Source organism: Pogona vitticeps, chromosome W (assembly GCF_051106095.1).
Source record: "Pogona vitticeps strain Pit_001003342236 chromosome W, PviZW2.1, whole genome shotgun sequence".
NCBI lineage: Eukaryota > Metazoa > Chordata > Lepidosauria > Squamata > Agamidae > Pogona > Pogona vitticeps.
This window is the reverse complement of record NC_135798.1, coordinates 1,595,324-1,615,446: the sequence shown is the minus strand read 5'-3', so window position 1 is coordinate 1,615,446 and position 20,123 is coordinate 1,595,324. Positions and strand designations below refer to the sequence as shown.

The window sequence follows — 20,123 nt, the reverse complement described above, 5'->3', positions numbered from 1 at the left end:
TACCAAGATGGAATAGCAAAGAAAAAGAAAAAGAGAAAGACTTAATTGACTGGAGGGAAGGCCTGCTTGAATAAACAAGTTTTTAACTGGCTTTTAAAAACACCCAGCGAGGGTGCCAGCCGAATTTCTGTTGGAAGGGCGTTCCACAGCCGAGGAGCCACCGCCGAGAAGGCCCGGTTTCTTGTTTTTTCCTTCCGGGCCTCTCTCGGCGTCAGACCCCTCAGCCACCCCTGCTGGCTATGTCGGGTGATTCGGGTAGATCTGGGTGGGAGAAGACAGTCTGCCAAATATTGAGGTCCCAAACCGTTTAGGGCTTTATAAGTGATCATTAGCACTTTGAAGTCAACACGGAAACGGATGGGTAACCAGTGCAAAGCAGCCAGGGTGGGGGAGATATGCTGGTGTTTTCTCACCCCACTAAGGAGCCTGGCTGCTGCATTCTGGACCATCTGAAGTTTCCGCGTCAGCCTCAAAGGCAGCCCCACGTAGAGTGCATTACAATGGTCTAATCTCGAGATTACGAGCGCATGGACTAGAGTAGTGAGGGCCCCCCGATCAAGATATGGTCGCAGCTGGGCAATCCGCCATAGATGAAAATAGGCGGAGCGGACCACGGACGCCACCTGGGTTTCCATGGTAAGCGCCGGGTCCAGATGTATTCCCAAGCTGCGGACCTCACTCTTTGCGGCAAGGGTCGTCCCTCCAAAGGAGAGGGAGTCACCTATGCCGCTGACGGAAGGGCCACCCACCCTCAAGACCTCCGTCTTGTCCGGGTTCAGCCTCAGTCCATTTGACTGCATCCATTCCAGTACAGTGTCCAGGCAGCGCTGCAGGGACCGGACGGCATCCACTGAAGTTGGTGTAAAGGAGATGTAGAGCTGTGTGTCATCAGCGTACTGATGACACGATGCCCCACACCCCCTGATGACCCCGCCCAGCGGCCTCATATAGATATTAAACAGCATTGGGGAGATGATCGACCCCTGTGGAACCCCACAATTGAGATTCCACGGGGCTGAGACTCTCTCCCCAAGCTGTACTCTCTGGGGGCGGTCCTCCAGGAAGGAGCGGAGCCAGGCGAGTGCCAGGCCACCGACTCCCAACTCGGAGAGCCTCCCCAGGAGGATACCGTGGTCGACAGTATCAAAGGCAGCTGAGATGTCGAGGAGGACCAACAAGGACATGTTGCCCCCATCGGCCTCCCTCAGCAGGTCATCCAACAGTGCGACCAGTGCCGTCTCTGTACCATAGCGCGGCCTGAAGCCCGACTGAAATGGGTCCAGAGCATTGGTTTCGTCCAAGAGCGCCTGGAGCTGATCTGCCACCACCCTCTCAACCACTTTGCTGAGGAAGGAAACATTGGCGACGGGCCTATAATTGCCAATTTTGTCCGCCGCCAAATTTGGTTTCTTCCTAATGGGCCTAATGAGTGTCTCCTTGAGGGCGAGGGGAACCTTGCCCTCCTGGAGAGACCCATTAATTATTGCAGTTGTTACCGGCCTGGCTGCTTTGATTAGCCAGGCTGAGCAAGGGTCGAGAGAAGAGATGGTGGCCCGACAGCGATCAAGCGCCTTGCCTACCAAATCTGGTGTTACAGGCTGAAAGGAGTCGAGAATAACCGGGCAGGACGGAGCGCTGGACATCTCTGCTCGATCCATTGTATTTAAAAAAGGAGAAAGGTCACGGCAGATGGCCTCCACTTTGGATTTAAAAAACGCTGCAAATTGGTCAGGTGAGATGCTAGTGGGAGGCCCTTCACCCTGACCAATTCCGGATAGATCGCGAACTATACGGAAAAATTCCGCCTGCTGGTTGGAAGCTTCGCTTATCCGGTCAGCGAGGTAAGATCTTCTAGCAGCCTTTACCTTGGCTAGGTAACGGTTAGTTGCGATCCTGACAGCTATCTTACTATAGTCCGTCGGTTTCTTTCTCCAAGCGCACTCTAGCCGTCTCCTTATTCGCTTCATCGCTCGTAGATCCTGACTATACCAGGGTCCTGGCCGAGCTCTGCTTCTGAGAGGGCGTTTGGGTGCGATCATGTCAACAGCCCTAGTAGCGGCGGAGAACCAGCCATCGACCAGAGCTTCGACAGGAGCGCCAGACAGTTCTGCTGGAATCCCTCTCATGGTATCCTGAAAACCAATTGGATCCAGTAACCTTCGAGGGCGGACCATCAAAATAGATCCATGCTCCCTCCGTCAGTCACCATCAGACCACGCTCATTACACTCGGTGGAAAAAACCAAGTCGAGCATATGGCCACCCATGTGCGTGGGGCCGTTGACATGTTGGGATAAGTTCAAGGAAGCCATGGTTTCCAGGAACTCAAGAGCTGGACCGGATACCTCCGCCTCCGCATGGATGTTGAAGTCACCCAGGACCAGAAGTCTCGGGGACTCCAACAGTGCCGCGGAGACGAAGTCCGCCAGCTCCGGTAGGGAGGTGGCTGGGTCACGGGGAGCGCGGTAACCCAGCAAGATCCCAATACCATCCCTAGCCCCAATCCGCACATGAAGGGCCTCCAGACCTGGCTTCACGACCGAGGAGCGCCTAGTAACCTCTAATGATTTTCTATAAGCAATGGCAACTCCTCCCCCCCCCGCCCCTCCAGTCTGCCCTGGTGCTGGACTGCATAACCTGGAGGGCAGGAAAGGGTCAGAGGAACCCCTCCTTCCCCAACCATCCAGGTCTCAGTTATGCACGCCAGGTCTGCATCCTCCTCCAGAATAAGGTCTTGAATAAGCTGGGATTTATTGGATACAGACCTGGCATTCAACAGGACCAGGCTCAGAGTAGAGGGCCAGCTAGACTGCCTACCTCGATACTGGCAGTTGGTCACAGTGTCAGAACAGTGAACAGCCTTCAAACATCTGTTCACTGTTCTTCTAACACGAGTAGGCACTGTGCCAGCGCCGTATCTCCCTCTCCCCGTAATCACACTGATGTTGGAGCCCTCGCTGGGGGGGCAGGCCCTCCTCTCCATGCCAAATAGAAATAAACTAAATACAGTAAAAATAAAAATAAAATAAACAAGTAATACTTAAGTGAACATTAACATAAAATCAAATAATTAACAATATTTAAAATTAATCAACTATACAACTAAATAATCAGTGAGATAATAAAAAGGGAATATATATATATACATATATACACACACATACACATATACATATATGTACACATATATACACACACACACATATATATATATATATATACACACATACATACACATGTACATACATATATACATGCTATAGACAAAATAAGCCCAAGTTTCTCCCAAACACAATTGAACCTGTCCCACCACACACTGGCCGCAGATCTTCTTTCCCTCAGGGAGGCTGTTGGAGATAGTTTTGAGTTTATGGGGGCGAAGGCCCCAAGCCGAGCAGTCAAAAGCAGAGGCAAAGCAAGCAATAAAATCTGAAGGAGGGGGAGCTAATGGAGAGCTGCTGGAAACATGGCAACGGGGGGACAGTCAGAGAATTCCCCCTTAAGCATTCCAGGGTCCTCTGTTGGAAAGGCACCTCCCTTGGCCATAGGTATTGATGACTCCCAGTTCCAGACAGCCCCCCAGAAAAGTTTGCAAAAGAGTCACCACCACAAGCTGGCACCAGCTTCACTTGTCCTCAGCCAGCCTCTCAGTCCCCGACTCCAAGCTCACCACACCTCCTCCAGCTGGCATCCACAGTCTCTCCAGGGCTTCACCATCCAGGCAGGTGGGGTCCTCTGCACCTCTCCACACTGGGCTCGTCTCCGAGACCCCAGCGCCAGGCCACCAAGACAAAGAGGACCCTTCAGCTCTTCCAACCCTGCAGCAGAAAAGGAAGCTCCCACAACGCCGAGCTCCACCTCACTACAAACAGGTTGGCTGCCTCGGCCCTGATCTTCCGACTCGCACCAGCAACCTCCCACTGCAATGTATGTAATTAAAGAAAATGAATTCCTTCAATTATTGTGCTGGAAAACAATCCTTCTCTTTCCAGGCAACTCACTGCACTCCAGACTGCCTGCCTGTTTCCATAATGGCTGCAGCCGCGGCGGCGTTGTTGTTGTTCTTCTTACTCCCAGTGATAGTGGAGCAGCAACAATTGTAAAGTTTGTTATTGTTGCAGCAGAGATAAAATAAAAAGCAGCTGCAAGAGAGGGGAGGCATGGAACCTAAAATAAACAAAACAAAAAAAAAACGGAAAGAAACCAGAGAGAAAAAGAAAAAGAAAAAAAACGCCGACCCAGCAGGAGGAAAAACACAGCGTCCTGCTATCGGGTCGCCATCTTGGTTATTTTCGTCATATCTTTCTCCGTTTGATACATGGACACAAACAGTGGCCTTGGTGGAAGCGTAGATGTTGCCCCTCTGGAGGGAATGAGAAGAGAGCTGACAGAAACTCCGTGCTTTGTCTTTCTCTCTGGATGCAAAAACCTATGACATGTAAACGTAAATATAAAAATACTTTGTATTTAAACATCTAATTTAAATAGCTTAACTTCAGCATAACAGTGTGTACAGAACATATAATGACTTTTTTGCTCAGGATCCCACTGTCAGCCTGACCGCCCTTAAGCAATGCTCTGCCTGAGCTGCTTTCATACAAACGTCAGCCCCCAGAAGCCCAGGCGCCTACCCGTGGCTACGGCAGCCTCAAACTTTCCCAGTGAATCACCTTTGGGATCTGGCTGACCTACACGCAGTTTGTTTCTTCAGCTTTCCTATTTATTTATTTATTTATTTATTTATTTATTTATTTATTTATTTATTTATTTATTTATTTATTTATTTATTGTATTTCTACCCTGCCTGCTTGGTCCTATGTCAGTATGTTGAAGACCTAAATTTACTGTATTTCTCAGTGACCTGATCTGTACGAATACTTTGACATAAAATTCCTGTACGTAACCTCCACCTCCTAGCTCCTTTATAATCACATGCACCCTTAAAATCCATATTCACCAATGTGTGATCTGCTACTTTTATTAACCCTATGTCTGTTTTACACACTCTAAATCACAATCACTAGATGCATACATATATAATCTCTCCTAAACTAACTTTTATATGCTGATGAATAAAAAGTTTAAATATCTGGTTGCAGAACCAGAGGTTCCCTGCTGTGTCTCCCACGGATAAGGTCAGCTTGTGTGGCCCTCGGGAAACTGCAAGGTCCCAGAAACAGGGAATGGGGAATGACTTTTGAGTATTCTCTACCTAGAAACCCCCCCCCAAAAAGGGTAGCCATCAATCAGAATTGACTTGATGGCCCATGTTTAATAGTATTTTGGTTAATATCAATCAATTATATTTTCCCATCACTGGCCCTTTGGGAAGTATTCGTACAGATCAAAGTATTCGTACAGATCAATTCAGGCAAGGGGAGTCCATACTGTTTTCACAATTTGGCTAATTTTTCAAATGTTGCCAGTAAAGCCTTCAGGAGACATATGCCTTTCAAAGGAGTCAAAGACAGAGCAAACTCTTTGGTTTAACCTCCAGTTAGATTCTGCTCTGTGCTATATTCTCAATACATCTTTTTTTTCTCTATCAGGTAACAAATATGATGGCCAGAATTATACAGAGCCTCTTCTTCTGTCCCTGAAAAGAGTCAAGTGTGCAGCTGGGAAGAAAAGCTTAGGAAAAACCCACGAGCTAAAGGAGAAACAGCTTAAATGCCTGAAGTGTGGAGACAGCTTCAGAGCAGTTCAGTTTGAAGAACTCACCCTGGGGAAAAATCATACAAAAACATGGAATGTGAAAAGAGTTTCAGCGAGAGAAGAAATCTGCCTTCACATCAAAGGACCCACACTGGGGAGAAACCACATAAATGCATAGAATGTGGAAAGAGCTTTAGTCGCAGTGGTCACCTTAGGTTGCATCAAAGGACCCACACTGGGGAGAAACCACATAAGTGCATGGAATGTGGAAAGAGTTTTAGTCACAGTAGCCACCTTAGGTCACATCAAAGGACCCACACTGGGGAGAAACCACATAAATGTATGGAATGTGGAAAGAGCTTTAGTCGCAGTGGTCACCTTAGGTTGCATCAAAGGACCCACACTGGGGAAAAACCACATAAATGCATGGAATGTGGAAAGAGCTTTAGTCACAGTAGTCCGCTTAGGTTACATCAAAGGACCCACACTGGGGAGAAACCGCATAAATGCATGGAATGTGGAAAGAGCTTTCTTTCAAGTGGTCAGCTTAGGTTACATCAAAGGACCCACACTGGGGAAAAACCACATAAATGCATGGAATGTGGAAAGAGCTTTAGTCAGAGTGGACATCTTAGGGTCCATCAAAGGACCCACACTGGGGAGAAACTACATAAATGCATGGAATGTGGAAAGAGCTTTAGTCACGGTGGTAACCTTAAGTTACATCAAAGGACCCACACTGGGGAGAAACCACATAAATGCATGGAATGTGGAAAGAACTTTAGTCACAGTAGTCACCTTAGGTTACATCAAAGGACCCACACTGGGGAGAAACCGCATAGATGCATGGAATGTGGAAATTGCTTTGTTTCAAGTGGTCAGCTTAGGTCACATCAAAGGACCCACACTGGGGAAAAACCACATAAATGCATGGAATGTGGAAAGAGCTTTAGTCACAGTAGTCAGCTTAGGTTACATCAAAGGACCCACACCGGGGAGAAATCGCATAAATGCATGGAATGTGGAAAGAACTTTAGTCAGAGTGGTAACCTTAGGTTACATCAAAGGACCCACACTGGGGAGAAACCACATAAATGCATGGAATGTGGAAAGAGCTTTAGTCACAGTAGTCACCTTGGATTACATCAAAGGACCCACAATGGGGAAAAACCACATAAATGCATGGAATGTGGGAAGAGCTTTAGTCAGAGTGGTCATCTTAGGGTCCATCAAAGGACCCACACTGGGGAGAAACCACATAAATGCATGGAATGTGGAAAGAGCTTTAGTCAGAGTGGTGACCTTAAGTTACATCAAAGGACCCACACTGGGGAGAAACCACATAAATGCATGGAATGTTTAAAGAGCTTTAGTTACAGTTGTGCCCTTAAGTTACATCAAAGGACCCACACTGGGGAGAAACCACATAAATGCATGGAATGTGGAAAGAGCTTTAGTCAGAGTGGTGCCCTTAAGTTACATCAAAGGACCCACACTGGGGAGAAACCACATAAATGCATGGAATGTGGAAAGAGCTTTAGTCACAGTAGCACCCTTAGGTTACATCAAAGGACTCACACTGGGGAGAAACCATATACATGCTTGGAATGTGGAAAGAGCTTTAGTCAGAATGGACACCTGAGGTCACATCAAAGAACTCACAGTGTGGAGGAACCATAGAAATATATGGAATGTGGAAAGAGCTTTATTCAGAGCTCCTGATAAGAAGGCAGAAGGAGCTCATTCAATTTTGTGCTGATTTCCACTGGAAAGAATAAGCAACAAAATGTTGACGTACTGCGAAACAGAGAGAAAAGATAATAAGTGCAGTGCATTGTGAAGTGCCACTTCTGATGTTTTTTACTTCCATTGTTAATTAAAAGATATCACAAAATAGACGTGGAACCTTGTGCTAAAAAAAATGAAAATACGCATATATTGTGCAATAGACGGTTTTACAAAATTAGTGTAAATAGAGAACGGGATGGATGTTCTAAGGCTAACTGATGAAAGAAAAGCAAGTAATGAAGAGAGAGAAGCTGTCCTTTGTTTTATAAGGATTTACCCTCAAAAATAATAATCATATTTGAGTTTTAAAGAGGCTACCAATGAACCTATTCTCTCTTTTTTATGAACACACACACATATATATATAATGCATGAAGAACCAGGCATTTCTATGCTGTTGTATTGAGAGTATACTGCTTTGTAATGGCAGGGATTGTTGGAAGGAGTGGAAATTTTGGTTTTTCAAGCTCTGATCTCTTCAGGCCCTGGACTGCACTGAGTCGGAGGTGATCAAATCGTTTGATCCTTAACATCTGAGCTTCTCGGAGGCTGGGAAACCCAAGCCTTGGGAAGATTTGGTTTTCCTGACTTATGCAGAATAAGGAATATAAATATTGAGAGAAATCTTACAGAAAGTGTTATTAGAAAGGAATGGAGAACTATAGATGTTTGGTTTCATGATGTTGGGTGAATGTCTTTGGAAGAACGGAAAGATAACAGTGTGGCAGTGACAGCCACCAATGGATTTTACAAACAACTGGGAGAGAACAAAATTGTCTGTTAACAACACACTTACAGCCAAATTGTGCTTTTTTACTTTGTATATACAGTGGTGCCTCGCACAACGATGTTAATTGGTTCCAAAAAATTCATCGCTGTGTGAAACATCGTTCTGCGAAACACCATTTCCCATAGAGATGCATTGAAAACCGGTTAATCCATTCCAATTGGAACGGATTGCCGTCCTTAAGCGAAAATCACCATAGGAAACATCGTTGTGTGAAACAATGTTTCCTCCATTCAAATGCATTGCAGCCTTTCCAGTGCATTTTAATGGTTTAGCGAAGTCAATTTTTGCAAATTTAAGTGTGTCATAAAAGGGTCAAAAACGGTTTTAAATGCTTGGATTAGCTTCTGCACCCTCTAAAATGGATGCAAAAGTTAATTTGGCTTTGATCTGACTTTTTGTTAATTAATGGTGAATTTCCCCCCCCCCAACTTTTGACAGCTGTCAAAATCTGACAGCTCCATTGTTTCCTATGGGGGAAGAAAAAATTCACAAAAAATTAACGAAAAGCCAAATTAAGTATGCACCCATTTTAGAAGGTGCACTAATGATTCCAAGCGTTCAAAACTGTTTCTGAGTCTTTGTTAATTTGTGGTGAATTTTTTTCTCCCCCATAGGGAACCATGGAGCTGTCAAAAGTTGGGCTCCATGGTTCCCTATGGGGGAAGAAAAAATTCACAAAAAATTAACAATGACTCAGATCCCAAGCATTTAAACCTTTACAACTTTAAAATTCTACATCAAATTAAAAAAAGAGTCAGGACAAAGTCAAATCAGGATAACAAAGGGTTTATTAAGTGCACATTAACATCATAAACTTTATAGCATAGGACAACTTTTTTGACTCAGCAATCAAGGTGAATGAACATTTGCAAAACTCTTTCGGTAGAGAAACTCTTCTTGCAGTGAAGAAACATAACATTTTACACAACACTTTTTTGAAAGTGCTTTCAGAAACTTCATGCAGTGAAGAAACATAACATTTTACACAACACTTTTTTGAAAGTGCTTTCAGAAACTTCATGCATTGAAGAAACAACATTTTACACAACACTTTTTTGAAAGTGCTTTCAGAAACTCTTCATGCAGTGAAGAAGCAAAAAACAAACTTTTAACATTTAAACTTTAACATGAACAAGTGACGTGGAAGCCTCTAAACCACCCGGACCAGTGCTCCTTTAATCAATGCAGTAGTCTAGGGGGATGATGAGGGGGAGGAAGAAGAAATGCTCCAGGTACCAGCAGCACTGGTGGAAGGAGCAGGTTCCTCTTCCTGCCTTGGTCTCTTTTGGAGGAACCTGTCCATAGTAAGCTGCCTCTGCTGCCTTTTCAGAATTCCTCGGAAAGGGGACACGATCCTTTCGTCATAGGAATTCGATAAGTTCATTGCCAAATTCGTGTCCTCATGGTACTGCTGCGCTATGGTCTGCACATACTGCCAGCAGTCCAAAAATTTCTTTAATTCGCTGGTGGACAGCTGTGAATGTTCTGCCTCTTCTTCTTCTGCTGCTTGCTCCTCCCTCACCTCTGCCTGAAGATCCACCAGCTCCTGTGTGGTCAGCTCCTGGTCGTGGCCCTCGACCAGCTCTGCAATGTCCTCCTCACTGACATCGAGGCCAATGTTCCTCCCTAAATCCACAATGTCCTGCATCACTGTGCACTCAGGTGCAGGTGCTGGAGGACCAGGAGCCACACAGCCTGGCCAGAGCGGGCGCCACGCAGAGTTCAAGTTCCTCTGGCTGATGCCGTCCCAGGCCCTGGCGATCATCTTCAGGCAGATGACGATGTCAAATTCATCACGCCAGAAGTCACGGAGGGTGAGGGAGGTGGCATCCGTCACCTCGAAACACCGCTGGAAGAGCTCCATGGTGTAGCGCTTTTTGAAGTTCGCTATCACCTGTTGGTCCATCGGCTGGAGTAGCGGGGTGGTGTTTGGAGGCAGAAACATGATTTTTATGAAGGAAAACTCATCCAGCAAGTCATCCTCAAGGACTGGAGGATGGGCAGGAGCATTGTCCATTAGCAGCAGGGCCTTCAGAGGCAGGTCATGGTCCACCAGGTACCACTTCACAGCTGGGCCAAAAGTATGATTGACCCAGTCCACAAAGTACCCGTGTGACCCAAGCCTTGGAGTTTGAACGCCACATCACCTTCAGCCGTACTTTGTCTACCTTGTGCTTCTTAAAAGCACAAGGGTTTTCGGAGTGGTAGACAAGCAATGGCTTGATCTTCAGGTCCCCGCTGGCATTCGCACAAAAGAGGAGGGTCAGGTGGTCCTTCATTGGCTTGTGGCCAGGCAGCTTGCTCTCCTCTTGCGTCAGGAAGGTCCTTTTGGGCATCCGCTTCCAAAACAGGCCAGTCTCATCGCAGTTGAAGACCTGCTCTGGAAGGTAGCCCTCTGTTGTTACCACCTCGAGGAACTCCACAGCAAAGTCCTCCGCTGCAGTGGTGTCTGAGCTCGCTGCCTCTCCGTGCCTCACCACGCTGTGGATGCCGGAATGTGTCTTGAACCGTTCAAACCAGCCTCTGCTGGCCTTGAACTCCTCAAGCTCAGCTGATGTTCCGGGCTGCTGTGCCATGAGGTCGGCGTACAAGGCCTTGGCCTTCTCACAGATCACAGCCTCCGTAACTGTGTCACCTCCACGCTGCTTCTCCTCCATCCAGATCACCAGGAGCTTCTCCACCTCCTCCAGGACAGCTGGACGGTTCCAGGCGACCCTTGTGACACGCTTGGCGGTATCCAAGGCAAGGATCTTCTCACGTTGGGCCACGATGGTGCCGATGGTTGACGCATTGCAGACCTCGCCCGGGAGTACGGCCGCCATCGTATTTCCTAATGATTTCCTTTTTGGTCTCGATGCTGACCTTCTCCCTGGTCGGCTTGCCAACCTGGGCAGAAGCAGGCTTCTTTGGACCCATGTCCAACGTACAGCTACGTTAAAGGAAAAAAACAACAGTCAGTGATTTAAATCTGCCTCACCTTCCCACACCTCACCAAAACTGCCCTGCACATGCAAGTGGCAGTTTTGTCACACACACACACCGCAACCTAGGGGAAAAAACATAAATCTTACCTACCTCACGATCAAACTGATCTGCTGGGAAAGCCAAAAATGGCCACAGCACACCCACAGAGGATGCCTAAGCAAAGAAAAAATCAGGAAAATTAGACTTTCCATAACTACACCATCACCACCACAACCAAAGGTGAAAAAAAAAACCACAGGAAAAGGAATCTTACCTACCTCACGATCAAACAACCAGCAAATGACACAGCACACCACACCACACCACAACACAACACACCACCTACAGAAAAAAAATTCAAATTGGGAATCAAAATCCCTGGGTGAGAAAGGCAGAAATCCACCAGAAACAGCAATCCCAGTTGTGGCCTAGCACCATTGAACCCAAAGACCCCCCCCACCCCATAGGCAGGCTGGCACACAGGAAAAAAAACATTTCAAACACACAAATCCCACACAAATGTCCAGAAGCCCCCTGGAAAAAAACCCCCAGCAATTTCCCCATTTCCCCCCCCCATAACCAAAGCCATAAAAAGCCAGACCCAAATCCCCAACATGGCAAAGGAAAAAAAACATTTCAAACACACAAATCCCTAACCCTTGCAAAAAACATTTAACTTTAGCAATAAAAAACCCACCACCCACCCAAGATAAGAAATGCAATCTTACCTTTTGTAGCTCTACAGCACAGGATGCACTCCCAAAACACAGTCCAAAGTGACAAATGCCAACCTTGGAGGTGCACATGGGAGAGTGAACCAAGGATGCATGGGCAAGGGGTTTTATACCTTCCCCGCACAGGCACAATGCATCCTGGGTACTGGCAGTTAGGATTTGAGGAAAACAAGAAATTAGCATTGCAACACAGCTAGTTTTCCTGCTCTTTTTGCAAACATCGTTGTGCGAAATGGGGACCATTACTCGGCATCGTTATGCGAATCAAGGTCCCGAAATCGCTGTGCGAATTTCCTCCATAGGACCCATCGCTGTACGATGCATGGAATTTTGAAAAAAGGTCATCGCTGTGCGAATTCATCGTTGTACGAAGCAATCGTTGTGCGAGGCACCACTGTATTTCTTTTTTACGTGTAAATACTTTTGCATGTTTGTTGTGGGGTTTTTTGGACTCTTTAGCCCTTTTCTGAAGGTTGTTCTTCCTAACGTTTCACCAGTCTCTGTGGCCGGCATCTTCAGAGGACAGGAGTCAGAATTGCACTTGGGGAGAAAGGGGGTCGCAGTGGGGGTGGGGGGCCCTAGAAAGATATTCCCCACCAAAAGGAGAAAAATACCCACCCACTCTTTGTGTGTGTGTGTGTGTGTGTGTGTGTGTGTGTGTGTGTGTGTGTGTGTGTGTGTGTGTGTGTGTTTTCCCCCTCCTCCCCCCGTCCTGAGCTGGAGCCCCCCACCAGGAAACCCCTTTGGTTGGAAACCTTGGGGGAGGGGAAGTTCCTAGAAAGCCCCAAGTGGGAAATGGGGGGCTTTTTGGTGGGGGGGAGAAGGGGGAGGGGGGCTGCAAGGGGTGGGAGGATAGGTGGGGGCTGAAATAAATGGGGCTTGGTCAGGAGGGGCAGAAGACAAGGGGTTGGCTGGGAGGGAAGGAGGGATGTGGATCATGAGGATGATATTTCATCTCTATGGCAGCCAAGGCAGTTGTTGATGCCCCTGCAAGGGAGGGAAGTTCCTGATACGCGAACCAGGCCCTGACCTGAACCCAGACCATCAACACACCCCCTATACTCTTCCCACACAGAGGAATGAGGGGTAGGAGAGCCCCTGGGGGGGGGAAGAGGGGCTGCCCGTTTCCTACACTGGGAAAAGTGACTGTGTGTGTCTGTGTGAGATTTACTGCTGCTGGTTTTAGGTTTATAAAAATATTCCCAGGAAATTGTCTGAATCTCCTCTTGGTTTCCAGGAAGAGACTTTCTTAGAGGCAGGAAATTCAGGCATTAGATTCTTAATTAGCTTAGAATTCATTCATTCTTTCATGCATTCATTCAAAATTATTTTTCTCCTGCCTTTCTCCTCTTCGATTGTTTATGTCTTGCTGTGTTCATTGGCGCAGGGGATGGTGGTCGGCTGGATGGCCAGACCTTGGGGCCTGAGAGGGTGTGTCATCATCACACGGGGGGGGGGGGTGTGCCAGACCACCATATTCCAGACAGTCTCTGGTTTTTCGTGCCTCAGTGAAATAGTACGGGGAATTAATGGAAACCTGAAACACTCCACAGGCTGAGGGTCAGAGTGGTTGAGTCCCCCTCAGCACCCCTGCCATTCACAGAGTGACACCACGCGAGGGAACATCCCAGAAGCTGACTCCCCTTTTCCGTCAAGTGACCACTCCTCCCCCAGACACAAAGCCATGGTCAGGGCTGTGAAGGGCAAAGAGCAGAAGAGGGTCTCCCGCAGAGTCCAGGGGTCCCCAACCTTGGGCCTCCAGATGTAACTCCCAGAAGCCTTCACTTCCGCCTCTGCTGGCCAGGATTTCTGGGAGCAGAAGTCCCAAAAACATCCAGAGGCCCAAGGTTGGGGGGACCCCCTGCTGTAGACCCCCTGGACAGCTGCCTTGGGTGGTTGTCAACCTTCAGCCGCCCTTTGCTCTGTCTGGCTCGGCCTCCTTTTTCCTGCTGGCAAGGCGGGCACGAGATTGTGCAGCAGTTTTGGGCTATTTCCTGGCTTTTGGAATCATGGATATAGAAGCACGCAACCACCCACCCACCCACCCACCCACCCACTTTCCTCAAATTTCACAATTTTTCTACCTTCTCCTTCCTTTCTTTTTCATTCTTTTGCCCATTTTCTAACTGAACTCTGTTTCCTCATGAAATCCTCCCTTCTCCCACCAGCTGCCCTATTTCCTTGCCATCTTGTATCCGTTTCATCCAATCTTTTATAAACCCATTTAAGAATTTCTGGAAAATTTCTCAGCCACTTTGGTCAGAGGGGAGATTGGCAGACTTCTCACCTGTAACATTACCAACTTTCTAACAACTTTAAAAAAAAAGATTTATCAGTCTTCTTAACCTCTTCTTCAATGTTTTGTTTGAAAAAAATGTTATTCCCAGTGTATAAGATTTTTTTAAAGATTATTTTTAAATTTCCAAAACAAATGAAAGAAAACAAAATACTTGCTACTACAATCTAAACCACAGTGCACCCCCATACCCACAGGACCCTTTGGAACAATACTTTTAATATGAACCTCTTTTCCAAAATTGTATTGTTTGTTGTTCAGAGGCTTTACCCTTTCCTTTCACTAATACAAAGTCAATAAATCAACCCCAAATAGCATCAAAATATGTGAACTTATTTCCCCTCTTTTCATCTTAAGTTCAGTAGTCAATTTATCATTTAGCTCAGTGTCCCATACTTCATTGTACCAATCTTCTAATTTAATATCATTTTTATCTTTCCATAATCTAGCTATTAATATTCTAGCACTTGTCATAAAATGGGAAATCAATTCCTTTGAGCAATAATGAAGTTCTATCTTATCAAAATTTGAATTGTGGTGTTGGAGGAGACTCTTGAGAGTCCCCTGGACTCCAAAGAGAACAAACCTATCCATTTTGAAGGAAATCAATCCTCAGTGCTCCCTGGAAGGACAGATCCTGAAGGTGAGGCTCCAATACTTTGGCCATCTCATGAGAAGAGAAGACTCCCTGGAAAAGAACCTGATGTTGGAAAAGTGTGAGAGCAAGAGGAAGAGAAGGGGACAACAGAGGACGAGATGGTTGGACAGTGTCATCGAAGCAACCAACATGAATTTGACCCAACTCCGGGAGGCATTGGAAGACAGGAGGACCTGGCGTGCTCTGGTCCATGGGGTCACGAAGAGTCGGATGTGACTAAACAACAAAATCTTATCAAAAATTAACAACAAAGCAATTTTAGAATTTAATTCAATATCTTTTCCAAATATATCACGTGTTTCCTTAAAAATTAGTTTCCCAAATTTCTGAATGCATTCAGAGTCCCACCACATATGATAATACGTGTCAATTTCTTCATCACATTTCCAACAGGCCTTAGAATAGTCTGAATGTATTACCGTATTTTTCAGTCCATAAGATGCTCCTGAACTTAAGACGCACCTAATTTTTAGAGGAGGAAAACTGGAAAAAAATATTCTGAACCAAATAGTGTAATAAAATATTTAATAAACTATACAGAATACCATTTGAACCATGTAAAGTGAACAGCAGTCAACAGTGGCATTAAGAACCATTACCACTGACTTTAACAACCCTCTCTTTTACTTGTTCCTAATGCCACTCAGCAGGAGAAGACTCCAGCCTGTAAAGCAGGAGATAGGAGAAATTGGGAGGGGGGTGAGGGAAGGACTTGGCTGGAAGGACCAGACTTAGTTGGGCATGGAGGCTGATCTCCGAAGAAGAGGAAGACGAGACCAGGAGGGAGAATTGCAAAGTGTGGAAAAATGATTCCTTTCCTTTCTTTTATATAATGCCCATCTGGTTAGATGACACCATGCCACTCTGGGTGTCTTACAAGACGTGGGGGACAGGAGAAGGAAGGAAATATTCAAAGCCAGAATGATCTGAAGATGGAGACTCCTGAATTTGACACTAAAACTTTACAATGCTCTAAAGATTATGTGCTTTTTTTGTATACCTGTTATCCACCTCACAACTACCTTTTGGGAGAAAAAAAATCAGATCCTTGTGTTTAATGCATTCCTATGGCTCCAAAACTCAACGTTGAATGAATGAATTTATTTATTACGGTCAGGTGACCAGCTCATAAAACATAATTATTGTTTACATATACAAAATACAGTTTAAAAATGTACATCCAATTCATAAAACATGTGGCTAAAATATACAAAATGGTAAAAAGAAGGTGACTAACCTCCCCAGAGTGACTTCACCCACTGAAATAGCAGAGAAGAGGAGAACCAAGTGCAAGATAGTAAAGTTCAAAACGGATCATAAACATATGGGCAAGAAAGCCAAGGGCTTGAAGTTCATTGCTCTGTTCAAATTATTGGACTCTACCACAACCAGCCCAAAGAAGAAGCGTGACATCAATAATACACATCTAAATGATAAGCGACCAAAAAGGAATCAAAGAGTCAACAGAGCAGTACCGGAAGGAAAGAACAACACAAGACAGCAAAATGGAAACATCAATCAGTTCAAGTATACACCCCAGGATGATATATACCAAATGTCTGCTGACCCTGTCCCTCCTGGCTGGCGCACTCAGAGCCCGCACACCAAGTGCTCCAAAGAACAACCTGTTAGCCAATGGCCTCCGAACTCTGACTCCATTTTGGGCATCCCTATTCCTGTCCTCATAGGGAATAGAGGCAGGCATACAATAAATAAAAGAAGATTTAGAGGAAACAATGAGATGAGGAGGAGATCCACTGCCAATCAGATGAGCATAAATCATCAAAACTTTGAAGCAGACCCAAATTTTAACGAGGCCTGGAAGTACCAATTTAGTGGTGGCAATTGTGTGCAAAACAAAATGATTTGACACAGGGTGGATAGTTCTCCACAGGTACTTCCGTCATGGATATAAGTGCTACAGATGAAGCGAGATTATACAATCATCATCATCATCATTTAGTCATTTAGTCGTGTCCGACTCTTCATGACCCCATGGACCAGAGCACGCCAGGCCCTCCTGTCTTCCACTGCCTCCCAGAGTTGTGTCAAATTCATGTTGGTTGCCTTGCAGACACTGTCCAGCCATCTCATCCTCGGTCGTCCCCTTCTCCTCGTGCCGTCACACCTTCCTAACATCAAGGTTTTTTCCAAGGAGTCTTTTCTTCTCATGAGATGGCCAAAGTACTGGAGCCTCAGCTTCAGGATCTGTCCTTCCAGGGAGCACTCAGGGTTGATTTCCTTCAAAATGGATAGGTTTGTTCTCCTTGCAGTCCAGGGGACTCTCAAGAGCCTCCTCCAGCACCACAATTCAAAGGCATCAATTCTTCGGCGATCAGCTTTCTTTATGGTCCAGCTCTCACTTCCATACATTAGAACAGGAATAACCATAGCTTTGACTATTCGGACTTTTGTTGGCAAGGTGATGTCTCTGCTTTTTAAGATGCTTTCAAGGTTTATCATTGCTTTCCTCCCAAGAAGAAGATGTCTTTTAATTTCGAGGCTGCTGTCTCCATCTGCAGTGATTATGGAGCCCAAGAAGGTAAAATCTGTAACTGCCTCCATATCTTCCCCTTCTATTTGCCAGGATGAGATGGGACCAGTGGCCATGATCTTAGTTTTTTTGATGTTGAGTTTAAGACCGTTTTTTGCACTCTCCTCTTTCACCCTCATTACAAGGTTCTTTAGTTCCTCCTCACTTTCTGCCATCAGAGTAGTATCATCTGCATATCGGAGGTTGTTGATATTTCTTCCGGCAATCTTGATTCCAGCTTGGGATTCCTCCAGTCCGGCCTTTCGCATGATGTATTCTGCATATAAGTTAAATAAGCAAGGAGACAATATACAGCCTTGTCGTACTCCTTTCCCAATTTTGAACCAATCAGTTGTTCCATATCCAGTTCTAACTGTGGCTTCCTGTCCCACATATAGGTTTCTCAGGAGATGGATAAGGTGGTCAGGCACGCCCATTTCTTTAAGGACTTGCCATAGTTTGCTGTGGTCCACACAGTCAAAGGCTTTTGCATAATCAATGAAGCAGAAGTAGATCTTTTTCTGGAACTCTCTGGCTTTCTCCATAATCCAGTGCATGTTAGCAATTTGGTCTCGAGTTCCTCCGCCCCTTCGGAATCCCGCTTGTACTTCTGGGAGTTCTCGGTCCACATATTGCTGAAGCCTACCTTGTAGGATTTTGAGCATAACCTTGCTAGCGTGTGAAATGAGTGCAATTGTGTGGTAGTTGGAACATTCTTTGGCACTGCCTTTCTTTGGGATTGGGATGTAGACTGATCTTTTCCAGTCCTCTGGCCACTGTTGAGTTTTCCAAACTTGCTGGCATATTGAATGTAGCACCTTAACAGCGTCATCTTTTAAGATTTTAAATAGTTCCGCTGGAATGCCATCTCCTCCACTGGCCTTGTTGTTAGCCAGGCTTTCTAAGGCCCACTTGACTTCACTCTCCAGGATGTCTGGCTCTAGGTCAGCAATCAGGTAATGCATAATGTAGAGTTCAGTCAGGAGTCAACTCCAATGTGCGGTATAGATAAGGAAACTCCTCAGCATTTAAGCCATGAACTTGGAATAATTCATCACAGGAAGTCTGTTGTAAAAATACTGTCTTGGAATATTGTAGGGTGGCAAGCCAAGGTTGGGGATACTGCTTTTATAGAGTATGTTTCTAATTTTGACATTTTATTACTACAAGAGACATGGTCCCAAAGGGAACTAATATTAGATGGTTTTGCAACTCACACCCTTAAAGCAGATCCCGGTGGAAAAGGTGGCCGGTTAAAAGGTGGCATGGCCATCCTTACAACAACAAAGATGCAGATATCAGTTGTAAACCTCCAGCCCAGCTGTAATCTAGCACTGGCGGCCATTTTGAACTTTACTACACAATCCTTGTTGCTTATCAATGTCTATATCCCCCCGCAGACAGCTCGCTCCAAGTCCAAAGACCACTGGGCAAAACTAACAGACTATATTGATAGCCTGGTTTTACTATATCCAACAGCTTCCTTAATGGTGCTAGGGGATTTTAATGCTAGGACTGGAGAAAATGATGAGGCTATCTATGCCCAATTTAATATGATCCCCCCGGACTATATCCCCTCCCGACATCTGTTCCCAAGACAGTCTAAGGATCTAGGTTGTAATTATGCAGATCTATGTTTAATGCAGATGGCCAACAACCTGGATTTAGCCCTACTAAATGGGTGCACCGAGGGGGACAGGCCAGGGGAGTATACATTTATCTCACCAATGGGAGCCTCAACCATCGATTACATTACGATTTCCAAGGATCTGGCAGATTTAATATGTGACTTTGGCATGGAATGCCGCCCTGAGAGTGATCACTTCCCTTTGTTCGTATCAATCAACTACAGGGCCACTAAAATTTTTGCAGACAGTGAATTTTCCCTCCCATGGACAGCTGAAATAAGAGCTACCCGAGTAAAATGGTCCACAGAAATGGTTACCCTCACAAGACAGTTACTACTAACTGAGCCCCTCTCCTCCTTTGGTAATTCCATTTTAACAGCCGACTCATTCTCGGCTGCCCTAGAGGCCTATAAAGGGCTGATAAATCATCTGGAACCTCATCTGACATACAGAAAGTTAAAGCCTAGACCCTCTCAAGTTGTTCACTCTAAATCCTGGTTTGATGCAGAATGCAAAAGAACAAAGCATGATCTAATAGCCCTATACAGGTGGTACAAAACACAGAAGCTGGATAAGATTCCTCCAGACTGGTTTATACTAAAGAAAAACTATAAAGCCTTGATTAGGAGGAAAAAGCAGCAAACTCAGAGAGAGATATGGGAACGACTGATATTAGCATCCGAACTTAAGGATTCAGCCTCCTTCTGGAGGATTGTGGCAGGGGGCATGCAGGACTACTCCCCCAAACCCGACTGCGGCATCCTCCCCATGGTCTGGGAACAGTATTTTCAAAGCATTTACGCTATGCATCCTGAGAGTGCTTCAGATTAGTTTACATCTTACAAAAATTTGCCATATTGGCCTCCGGTATCCCCAGGTGAAATCTCCTCATTAATTTGCCAAACAAAATCGGGTAAAGCCCCTGGTGCTGATTACATCCCAGTAGATTTGTTGAAGGCCAACTTGGACTGGTGGGCTCCAGTCCTAGCCTCCTTATTTTCCTGGATTAACTATACAACGTGTATTCCAGAAGACTGGGGATTAGCCATTATAGTACCAATATTTAAACGAGGCAATA

At 45.7% G+C, this 20,123-nt stretch overlaps 2 protein-coding genes across 2 annotated transcripts in view; both read left to right on the top strand.

Annotated features, from left to right (window-relative positions):
• Positions 1-20,123, top strand: part of LOC144584975 (uncharacterized) — a 618,887-nt gene that overhangs the window by 2,708 nt on the left and 596,056 nt on the right. The window lies entirely within an intron of this gene.
• LOC144583009 (uncharacterized) lies at positions 5,745-7,548 on the top strand. The gene has a single exon (XM_078382391.1). The coding sequence runs from the start codon at positions 5,745-5,747 to the stop codon at positions 7,332-7,334; it is 1,590 nt and encodes a 529-aa protein (XP_078238517.1). The 3' UTR covers positions 7,335-7,548.

Coding starts and splice junctions, on each gene's coding strand:
- LOC144583009 (XM_078382391.1), top strand. CDS start 5,745: ATGGAATGTGAAAAGAGTTTCAGCGAGAGAAGAAATCTGCCTTCACAT.